The 11,645-nt window shown below is 35.9% G+C and overlaps 2 protein-coding genes across 14 annotated transcripts in view; one reads left to right on the top strand and one right to left on the bottom strand.

Moving 5' to 3' along the window:
* Positions 1–6,905, top strand: part of PCMT1 (protein-L-isoaspartate (D-aspartate) O-methyltransferase) — a 46,543-nt gene extending 39,638 nt beyond the window's left edge. For 2 of the 5 annotated variants that reach the window (XM_060168115.1, XM_060168117.1), the window contains exon 8: positions 6,113–6,905. In XM_060168115.1, coding sequence (XP_060024098.1) covers positions 6,113–6,125 — 13 coding nt within the window. In that variant the 3' untranslated portion in view covers positions 6,126–6,905. Of the gene's footprint in view, positions 1–4,435; positions 4,580–5,527; positions 5,609–6,112 lie in introns of those variants that run through there. The other 3 variants (XR_009543879.1, XM_060168114.1, XM_060168118.1) reach the window with 3 other exon arrangements.
* LRP11 (LDL receptor related protein 11) overlaps positions 1–11,645 on the bottom strand; it is a 69,468-nt gene that overhangs the window by 14,808 nt on the left and 43,015 nt on the right. For 3 of the 9 annotated variants that reach the window (XM_060168111.1, XM_060168112.1, XM_060168109.1), the window contains exon 7: positions 1,973–2,067. The exons of 2 other annotated variants lie outside the window; for them this stretch is intronic. In XM_060168111.1, coding sequence (XP_060024094.1) covers positions 2,009–2,067 — 59 coding nt within the window. In that variant the 3' untranslated portion in view covers positions 1,973–2,008. Of the gene's footprint in view, positions 1–416; positions 1,310–1,972; positions 2,068–8,651; positions 11,462–11,645 lie in introns of those variants that run through there. 4 more of the 9 variants (XR_009543878.1, XM_060168108.1, XM_060168110.1 and 1 more) reach the window with 4 other exon arrangements.

Here is an 11,645-nt window from a genome sequence, read left to right as displayed (position 1 = left end):
GCCTTCAACTTTTTAAAACATTGAGCAATTTTACATGTATGCATCATTGGAAACTTTTCTTTAGTTGTACTAGGATGACTTTCTAATTTTTTCTATTGCAAATTTTCTGTTCAAACACATTTTCCTATATCCAAAGATGTAGTTCTAATTACAGAGATAATCAGTTACTTAGTTGTAAATCATGAAGTTTAAAGAATATAAAGGTAAAACAAAATCTGGAAATGAAATAGGAAAAAAACAACTGCCACATTAAAAAAAAATTTGTACTGAAAGAAATTACTAGAAAATAGGATGTTTGAAAGGGTAAAACATCAACGGTCAACTTAAAATATTAAGAGACCCTAAGTTGCTATTTCTGTTTGTGTTCATAAACTATCAGTCAAGGTCACAGGCAGGAAACAGAAAGTGTGCTCAGCTAGGATTTTGAAGTGACTTTAATGAAGGGACTATTCAAAGAAATATGGGAAAGGTTATGGGAACCAGTAAAGAATGTGACATACCCAGGGACCAGGGGTTCCCAGGGTGATAGTAGGAGGCTGTTACCACTCTAGACCTAAAGGTAAGGAAACAATTTTACTAGAACCCACTGAGAGCAGGGACAGCAGAAGCGGGGGTGGGGTGTGGTCCCTGACAGGAGCTGTAGTGATAGAGGGAAGCAGCTACTCCCACATCTATGAATCACCTCAGTTTTCTCTCCTCCCGCCCTCTTCTCTCTGCCAGGGCATCGTATGGGGCAGAATTAACTGGAAGTCAGAGAGGAAGAGGCCCTGTGCCAGATGTAGTCTGAAGTCAGCTCTCACCACCTCTTTCCTTCCCCCTTCCTCCCATACAGCAAATACCTCTGCTGCTTTTTATTTTAAAATAATTAATTAATTAATTTTTGGCTGCGTTGGGTCTTCGTTGCTGCATGCGGGCTTTCTCCAGTTGCGGTGAGCGGGGGCTACTCTTCATTGCGGTGCGTGAGCTTCTCACTGCGGCGGCTTCTCTTGTTGCAGTGCACTGGCTCTAGGCACAAGGGCTTCAGTAGTTGGGGCACGTGGGCTCAGTAGTTGTGGCTCGTGGGCTCTAGAGCGCAGGCTCAGTAGTTGTGGTGCACGGGCTTAGTTGTTCTGCGGCATGTGGGATCTTCCCGGACCAGGAATCAAACCTGTGTCCCCTGCATTGGCAGGCGGATTCTTAACCACTGCACCACCATGGAAGTCCCCGTCTGCTGCTTTTTAAATTTAGGTGTGGAATAGATTTGAGAGGACATCTAGTTTTTGTGTGCCCTATTTCTATCCCCGTCAGGCTAATCTATGCGTAAACTGTCCTAGACAGGAAAAAAAAGAAAAAAGCCTTTATTTTAAATTGCCTTTGGAAAAGCAACATCTAATACTTTTCTTTGGCAATTTGTTCTGTTGTTAAATTTGTTAAATATTTTTCAGTGTGAGGACCTTCTTAATACATCATTAATTCAACAAGTGTTTGCGTGCCCACTATGTAGGCACTGCTTTAGGGCCAGGAATACACAGCTGTGAATTTGAAACTGACCATTTTCGTGGAACTTATAGTCAAGTAGAGACAAGACAAACAGGCAATTAGAGTGTGGTGTGTTGGCTCTGCCTTGAGGGTGGTAGGGAGGGATTGTTTAAGCCAGGCAGTGAAGCAATCAGAATTCCATTTCAGAAAGATAATTCTGGCAGTGGGGTAGAGAGTAGATTGGAAAGGGACAAAACTAGGGTCAGAAATAGGAGGTATCTGTAGCAAGTCAGGGGTACAGTGATGGTGGCCTGAATTAAGGCAGTGGTGGTAAGGATAGAATGTGGTTAAAAAGGGTTGCCTACATTTTCTCATCTCACATGAGAATTATGTAAAAAGCTCCCTAGTCAGTTTCTTGCCAGGCTAGATGATTTCTGTTCTTTCAGAATTTCTTCAGGATTAATTCAAGAACTCATCCTAGTGCTTTCTTACGAACATTCTCTTTGTTTCTCACCAGCTTTCCATCCTTCTCTGACTGAGGCATCCAGAGCTAGTTGGAGTGCTCTGTGAGAGTGAGATCCAGTCTTATATCGGAAGGTGTGATAGAAACTAGATGGAAAAAAAGAGAGAGAACTTAGTGGGCCTGCTGAATTCTAGTGCCAAATAAAGCCCCAAACTTGAATGTAGACTTTTGTCCCCTTATACTTGGAAAAATGTTCCTTGCAATTTTGGTGGATTAATAAAAGGGGAGAGAATGTCAGAGAGATAGGCTATAGACTTAGAATCTGTGGTATGATGTTCAAGACTATAGATATTTAATAGTTGTATTAGTTGCTTTGTAAACTTAATGATTTCTAAATTTGTATTTTATTTTATACAAGTATATTTATTTTATATATCTAGAAATCAACATTTTGTTAATCTTCTGGTAAGTTTTATTTTATTTTTGTTTTTAATAGCCACAAGAGTCAAAGGAATAAGTCCATTTCTGGTTTGTGAAACTGAGGAATGTTTCAGGGTTCTCATTCCATAAGTACTTCGTCTATCGATGTCTTCTTAAAAGTGCCATGTACACATGAAAAAAATGTTATGAATTGACTGGCATTTCTAGGATTGACAGTTTAGGTCCTAGGATATCCAGCTGATCCTGTGTTCCATATTGTTCTATAATGTGCTTTTTAAATTTCTTTACATGTGTTACAGCATTATGACATATTTTACATCCTTAAAGGCAAGAATGTATTCTGTTGCTTTTGGAATTCTTTTTATGTCTCTCATAATGCTTTGTACAAAGTTAATTGTACAAAGCTTTTATTACCTCAGAACGCCCATTGATTAGAAAATGTTCATGGATTTTGATTGTTATTTCCTGGTAGTACATATTTTCAGTTGTTCTTGATAAAGAATACATAATACTAAATGTTAGTAACTTAGAGTTATTAACCTAATAATTAAATTATGTATAATTACTTATTATACAATAAAGTAACAAATATTTAGTTATTAATCTAATGAAATATTAACACATATATACAATTTTAAAGAGCCATTTTAGAAATTTAGGATGTACTCTTTTATTGTAAATGATCTATGCATGTAAGTCAGATAAAGAAAAATATGGTTATGTAGAATTTTAAATATTAGGAAAAATTAATAAGGTTAATGGATTTTGGAGTCTTAGGATGTGACAAGGTTATACTTGCCATGGCAGCAAATTTTTGGTTTTCTTTGGCACCCTAAATGTTGCAAACTCAGGTCTGTAAACTTAATTTCTTTTCCTTTTTTTTTGGAGGGGATGCTATAAATTGCCTTCTATTTGTTTTCAACAATACTGTTCCTGACTACCAAAGTAATGTATATGCATTGTAAAAATAGGAAAAAAATACAAAGAATAAAAGTCACCCATAATCCCAGAATCTAGAGGTAACCTCTTATTAACATTTTGTAGATTTTTTCTTCTTTTATCCATAGATCTATATAAATCTCTTTTGTAATCCTGAGATCATATGGTAGCATTATTTTGTAATCTCTTTTTATTTAATAAAATGTCATCAACATTGTCCCATATCATTAAACACTTTTTAACAATATGATCTTTTCCAGTTTTATTGAGATATAATTGACATATAGCATTGCATTAGTTTTAGGTGTACAACATAGTGATTTGATAGATGTATATATTGCAAAATGATCACCACAATAAGTTTAGATCTTACATCCAAGTCTTTAATCCATTTTGACTTAATTTTTGTGTGTGTGGTGTAAGATAGGGGTCCAGTTTCATTCTTTTTCATGTGGCTCTCCAGTTTTCCCAACACCATTTATTGAAGAGACTGTTTCTCCGTTGTATATTCTTGGCTCCTTAATTAATGGACCATATATGCATGGGTTTATTTCTTTGTTCCATTGGTCTCTGTGTCTGTTTTATGCCAAATACCATACTGTTTTGATTACTATAGCTTTGTAATATAGTTGGAAATCAGGAAGTGTGATGCCTCCAGTCTTGTTGTCCTTTCTAAAGTTTGCTTTGGCTATTTGGAGTCTTTTATGGTTCTATACATGTTTTAGGATTGTTCTATTTCTGTGAAAAATGACATTGGAATTTTGATAGGAATTATATTGAATCAGTAGATTGCTTTGGATAGTATGGATATTTCAACAACATTAATTCTTCCAATCCATGAGTACGGAATATTTTTACATTTATTTGTATCATCTTCAGTGTCTTTCATTAACTTTCTATAGTTTTCAGTGTACAACTCTTTCACCTCTTTGGTTAAATTTATTTCTAGATATTTTATTCTTTTTGATATAATTGTTAATAAGATGGTTTTCTTAATTTTTCTTTTGATAGTTTATTATTAGTATATAGAAACAACTAATTTTAGTTGTCATCTGCAAAAAGAGACAGTTTTACCTCTTTCTTTCTGATTTTGATGCCTTTTATTTCTTTTTCTTGCCTAATTGCTCTGGCTAGGATTTCCAGTACTATGTTGAATAAAAGTGGCGAGAGTGGGCATCCTTGTCTTGTTCCTGATTTTAGAGGAAAAGCTTTCAGCTTTTCACCGTTGAATATGATGTTAGCTGTGAGCTTGTCATATGTGGCCTTTATTATGTTGAGGTACGTTCCCTCTATACCCAGTTTGTTGAGAGTTTTTATCCTTTTCCCTTTTCAAAAAAATTTTTAAATGGAGAGGATATATACTGTATTGCTGGGCAATAAGGATATTTATTGACAGAATCCTTAATGCCTTGCAACAGGTAAATAAAATGTAAAATTATTTAAAAAAACAACAATAGTATCTTTAATCTATATTTTAAAAAGCACAAGTGAATTTAATTTATGAATAGAGCACTCTGCAAGTGAACTCTTTGAAGATTAAGTACTTTAATGCTTGCATGAATTTAAGTAAAAGCTGTTTTATGAGAATTACAGTACTTAAATTATTTGGAAGAATATATTAAGAGGAACAAGAACTGATAACTTATCATTTAACAGATAATCCAGTGCTGTATGACAAAGACAGCTGATGGGAGAAGTCATTTTAAAAATATTTTCTTGCACAATTTATAAAATTCATATTTTATAAAAAATACTGTACTGGCCAATAATCCCTTAATTCACCACTTACCTGGGAAATATTAGCTCTTTATTTACCTTCCCTTCAAATTTATTTTAACAGCTTTTAAAAAAACTTAAAAATTTTTATTATAGACAAGTTGCAAGAATAGTACAAAGAGCTCCTGAATCTCTTCATCCAGAGTTACCGATTATTAACGTTTTTCCACATTCCTTTTCACTCCCTCTTTCTCTCTCTATATACATATATGTAACATTTTTTCCTGAGTCATTTGAGATTTAGTTGCAAACATCATACTTATTTACTCCTAAAGTACTTGAGTCTTTAACAATGTTTTTTGTTACTCAGATTACCCTCAAATAAGAAGCTTTTAGGCTTTTCTGGTAGCTTTATTTTTTCACTTTTAAGAGCTTTATTGAGGTATAATTTATATACCATACAATTTATTTTAGACTGCATTTTTCTTCCTTCCTTCCTCTCACTGGCAGTTGCTGGTACAGTGCTGCACCTGGCTGAGCGAATGGTTTCTTTTGGAGCTGATAAAGCTGTCTTATGAAATCAGCTGACAGGTATATTATACCTACAGATGATGCGTTTTCTCACAAAGAGTTTGGGTTGAGATTGACGCACTCGACAATTGCTAACAGATACCCTAAACAAAAGACTAAATTTTTGTCCAATTTTGTGAATGTAGCTGTAAAGAATTATCTGAACTCTAACTACTCGTTATTATTTTACAATACATAGTATTAGCAAGATCCTGGATCTAAAAGTTACCATTTCTCTGAATATTTGGTCTTGAAGGAAGAAAGTTACTTTTGAATTAAAAAATAAAGAATTCAGGTCCTTTAGTTTTCATTCTTCATTCTGGAGTAGCACGAAGGATGTCTGAAATGGCTGATTTCCATTTTTGCTTTGACTTGGATCATTTGCTCAGTTTTGTTTTTGTTTTTAATAATGCTTGGGGATCAGTGTATTTTTACTTATTTATTAGTTGTATCTAAACTATTAGAAAGCCAAGTTTTGTAATATGTAACTCCTACTTATATATTTCTCTCCTTTTCCCCCACCAGGGACGAACTGTAAAAGCAACATCAGCTTGACCAGTATATAATATTACAGTGGATTGCTCATCTCAGTCCTCAAAGCTTTTGAAAATCAACAGCATCACAGCTTGTGTTGGACTTTCTTACACTATTTTCAGCATGAAAATGTGTGGTTTTGTGGGGTTTCTAATTCTTCAAAGAGGCACAGAAGCCAAATTGGTAGAAGGATGCAAATATAAATTTGTGTATTATTACTTTAACATGCCCACGTTTTACTTTAAATGTTAAAAGGAAGGGTTCTGCAAAATGGAAAACATAGTTTGTGAATTGATTTTGAGGAGTGGTTTTTCTTTTCTTAGACACTTAATTCTGTTCAGATGTTAATTTATCAGATTGCTTTTGTGCATCAGGTAACACCACCATTCATAAGTTAAGATTCTTGGTTTTTGGGTGTATGTTAGATGCTACTAAGAAAATAGAGATGAGCTTCCTTTTTAAAGCTTTTGATGTGGTGTCATAGAATAGCATGTTGTAGATACAATCGGCTGCTTTGTTACCTTAAAGCTAAGCATTTGTAAATATTAAAACTTAAGAAGATGACAGGTGATGTCCCTTAAAACACTCAGCTGTTCAGATTGGACATAACTGACATAGTTCTTCCTTTCTCTCTTTAAAAATTCTAGGAGCTCAGTATTGTTTTTCTGTTTCTGATTTGCTGCTCATAATGTATATGGATTTAACATGCTGTGTAAGCTGCGTCCTAGTCACTGAACAGTTGATGCAGTGCTGCTTTGCCAAATAAAGTTAAAAGTGAAAGGCATTGGCGGTGTTTGAACATAGAAGAATCGCGTGTCCACCAGGTACACAATGCCAAGATCACAGAGAAAAAGGTGGTTTCTCTGATGCTCCATTTTGTGAAATCTGAGCAGGTTAAGAGCATTAATCTAACTGTACATTTGTGGAATGTGACTACGTTTCTCAAGGACAAGAACTACACCTCATTTACTATTTTTCTTTGCTTAACACAGGGCCTCTTGTAGATGTACAATAAATGCTGAATGAATGAAAGGGTGAATGAATGCACTGACTTAATGTCAAGAAAGAACAGGGTTGAGGATAAATTTACCAAAACCCATCCATTACCTATAAATAGATTTATTAATATAACGACTGTAAAATGAGTTTCTAAGAAGGCAGTAACACGTTGGGATCTTGCTTAAATGTTGTAATTTTATACCTTTATATTAGGATCTTAGTTTTTCTAAGGGTTCTAGAACTTGAAGAGATATAAGCTCTAGAGCTAGCAGAACTAGCACTCCCAGCAAAGCCCTTCCCTCTGCTGTGTGCAAGTGTGTATGATTCTGGCAAATAGATCCTTCGTGAGGGGATGAGGCACCTCCCCCCACATCTTAAGTTAAAGTCTTAAACATTACTTCTTTGAAAATGGCTTTAAAAAAATTACGCATGCATGTTTTTACCAGTGTCTCTTCTTGGGCAGGGTCTTAGGCACAGGAAACTTGCATTAGTTGGTGGCCAAAACTTGTGAATTCATTGCTGGCTTCAGTTTGCTGTTGTTAGTGTTGCTTCTGGACTCAGGCCATGAACGCTTTTGATCCAGGACTCTGTCATTTGCGGGCGGTAGTTTCAAACATCAAGTATTCTTTAGGACTTTAATTCTTCAACTTATTCACTAGTCTGTATCCTTCCTAGCTATTATCAACATTTTACTCTATGTAAGTCCCTTTGTTAGGTCTTGGGGATAGAAAAAGGCCCTTACTCTCAAGAAGTTTGCAGTCTGGTTGAGGGGACAGTTTATAAATCTGATAAGACAAACCAAGTGGCATCTGATTGGTACAGACAAATGCTATGCCAAGCATTGCTCTTGGACTTTAAACTTTTTGAGTTAAAATTTTTGGGGACTTCCCTGGCGGTCTAGTGGTTGAGACTCCATGTTTCCACTGCAGGGGGCACGGGTTTGACCCCTGGTCAGGGAACTAAGATCCTGCATGCTGTGTGGCATGGCAAAAAAAAAAAAAAAAAAAAAAAAAAAAATTTTTAAATGTTGAATAAAGAGGAATGGATTTTAGGGGAGCATCAATAAATGTGTAAAGGTGGAAATAATGAATCTTAATTCTATCTATGAACTTTTCTCTTGAAAAGAATTGAATTAATATATGTTTTGGTCAGAGAAGAAACGTCTCTTTAATCTTTAGTATTCATAATTTCTAAAATATTTTAGCATTTCATTTTTCCTTATTAGAAGGACTTCTTTACATAATATGAAGGACAACAATAAAAACATTTTTAAAAGTTCCAGTCTAGCGAGGTCCTGTTGAAACAAGGTGATTTTTACAGATTTGATTTTATTAAAGCCAAATCTAGCTCTCAATTAAGAATTAAATTAAGAATTCTATTTTCTAACGAGGGTTTCAACCCTTTCCCAAGTAGTATTTAAAAATGACATTTGGGTTAAAAGTATACATTAACATTGTACAAATACTTTAGATCCCATTGCCCTAATTTTTGAAATCTGCGTTGTTCGAAAAAAAAAGTTGATTACACTTTTTTTTTTTGCGGTACGCGGGCCTCTCACCGTGTCCCCTACACCGGCAGGCGAATTCTCAGCCACTGTGCCACCAGGGAAGCCCAAGGCTTTATATTTTTAACTGACTTTGTGTTGCTGGGGCCAGGACTCTGAGAAGTGCTCCCTGAGAAGTGCTCCCTCACCTTAGTGCCTCCAGAGTGCTGTGCTGGGCCGGTGAAACCCTCCCCTCTTCCTCATTCTCTCTTTCCCCCTCTTCCTGTTCTTCTCTTCCTTTTCCCTTCTTGCCTTTCCTTTTTCTTTCCTAACGTTAGATGAAGTTCTATGGCTGCTGGGTCTCAAGAACTCTTTCTCACTTGGGTGGAGTGTCCCAGTAGGATGGGCATCACAGAATAACACTTTTGGTCAAAGGGCAGGTGATGGCAATACTGAGGGCACCTTAAGCATAAGAGGCAGCAGTCCAACGGCCTAGGGCAGCTGAGGACATTTGTATTTGAATTCCATGCCCTGAACACTTTTTACTGTGCCCTTTAAAGGACTGCCTCACACTGAGTAATCTGTTTTGCCAGCATTATTTGTTTATTTTAATTTTTAGGTGATTATCCTGTCAGGATTTTGCCTAGAAATTACCTTATGGATCAAAGAGCCTGCAGAATTTCCCTGTTAACACTACTGTATCAGTTTTAAATCAATAGTAAAAAGGATTATTTTCTAGGGAAAAAGACCTATGCTGCCACCGTTCAGCATCACGAGAGAGGATGTACAGTAAGTGTATCAGTAGCCCAGGAAGAAATCCAAATTCAAAATTCCAAGTGTGGTTTCTACTGAATGTGTCACTTTTGCACCATCATAAAGTAAAAAAAAATGTAAGTCGAAGCAACGTAAGTCAGGGACCATCTGTACTAGCAGCTATGATTATATTAAAAGGTGTAAAAAAAGGCTTAGGAATATAATAAAATTTATTAAAGAATACTGTACATATAGATATGGGACATCTTTTATCAAGTGTTTCAACACCATGGCAATACTAAATTGTGTTTAGTTTCTTCATGTATAAAAGATGTGCTGAAAGATGCATGCCTCATCAGTTTTTATTTTATTGGATATGGCTATAGGTGACATCCTTCTATAGAAAAACAAACTGCACAGCATCACATACAGAGTACAGACATCTTAGGTTCATTCACACAGTCATTTCTCTAAACTCCTTAAGGAGAAATTTAAATCTTTGCTCAATTCTAAAATTCATGCTTGAGTTTCTTAGGAAATAAAAATAACCAATTTCTTTGTTTTCCTAGAACTAAGTAACTATCCATTTGTTAATGTATATCTCTGACCCAAATTAAGTCTTTGCTAAAGGAATAACTTACATCAGGTTCAGTCTAAAAATAGTTTTCTAGAGGGTTTTCAAGTATTTTAAAAGATTTGCCACTTATGGTAAAAAAAAAAAACATGTGACTAGGAACATCACATTATACATTCCTCTTAGTAGAATAATTTCTAGAATGTGCATAGTCCCAGCATTAAGCAATGGTGGAAATAATATGCCTTTAAAATCCTACAGATTAAAAGGTAAAAGATGCTAAGCTAGATGCTGGTTTTCTGTAAAGATGAATTTGTGCAAAACTCCCTTATGCTCTGGGAGTACATAAGCCTGGCACTAGCTGTGTGCACATTGTAACATTTTAGAGCATTAAATAAATAACGGAAAAACGGCATCACTCCACTGAATGGAAGAACCGCTGATACTTAAACACGTGACATTTTTACAAAAGCTGTACCCAGAAATCCATTCAGTGTTCTGTTTTTCAATTTGAATGCAGTTTTTTTCTTCCATCAACACATACTAATGCTGAAAACCAGTGACTATATAAATGAGCAGTGTTGAGCAGATACAAGAACTAATCATCCTCCTTGCTCATTTTTCCCTCAGCTAGGTTTCTGTTAAAATTTTTGACCTGCCAGGTTCTCTGCTTCCATGACCATGTTAGAGCTATTTGTAATTCAAAGTCTGAGTCATTCTCCTTTGGGAGAATGAAGCAGCCACATACATGACACGATGTCAGGCATTGGGAAGAACTCATATTCACCTTCCCTAGGCCTTACTGACCTGTTCATTAGGTTTATAACTTAGATATTCCTGCCGTGGATAACATCTCATTGAAGGTGTACACTCACTTGAGCTCCATCCTCAGAAATAGGTTTTGAAGAGAAGAGAAAGGAGAACACTGGAAGCTTAAAGTGAGAAATGGGAGGGCCACAGGGCGAGGGAAGTGGGGTGGTATGAAGTGCCAATGGCTGGCTTCTAGAAAGAGTTAACACTGCCTTTCCCAGGAACCTCTAGAGACTCGGAATTTTCTGCCTTGGCTAACTGCAAATTTCTGTTTTTAGGGGCAGCTTATGTAAATCAGAGTTAGATTTGTAAAAGTCTGTAGTCATATGGACTCCTCTCTAAATTTCAAAATATTTCACATACTTCCCAAGGAAAATCAATAACTAAAAACAAAGGTTTAGTATTTGCAGAATCTTCAGGGTTTTCAGTAGTTTTCTTAGTTAAACAGAAGAGGTTAAAAACAAATCAAAACAAAAAAAAGAAGAGGTTATAAATATCAGAACCCAAAATATATACAAATTATAAGTGAAACATGTTCTTGCCCTCAGCTATTTAAATTACACTTATTATAGATACATCCCATTTATGAGGTAGTCAGACTCCTCAGATGTAATGGGACGAGCTTTTTTAAGTTTCTGTTTCACCAGCCGTAGTCGACAAGCAACCATGAGAAGCAGCAAAGCAGTGATAGCCAAACCCAGGGCCAGGGGTAGCACTGCACCTGTGCAAAGGTCGGAAATGAACAGGGTAGGTCAGTGGTTAATACCAATAACAGCCACAATCCATTATATGATAAGCACTGTGCATGCACTGTTGTATTTAATCTGAACAACTCAAGTAGGTACTTATAGTACCTCCATCTTGCAGATTAACTGAGGTGCAGAAAGATTGAGTAATTGGCCCAA

This window comes from Lagenorhynchus albirostris, chromosome 12 (assembly GCF_949774975.1).
Source record: "Lagenorhynchus albirostris chromosome 12, mLagAlb1.1, whole genome shotgun sequence".
Classification (NCBI taxonomy): domain Eukaryota; kingdom Metazoa; phylum Chordata; class Mammalia; order Artiodactyla; family Delphinidae; genus Lagenorhynchus; species Lagenorhynchus albirostris.
Note: the sequence above shows the minus strand (reverse complement) of the source record. Positions and strands in the feature narration are given on the sequence as shown.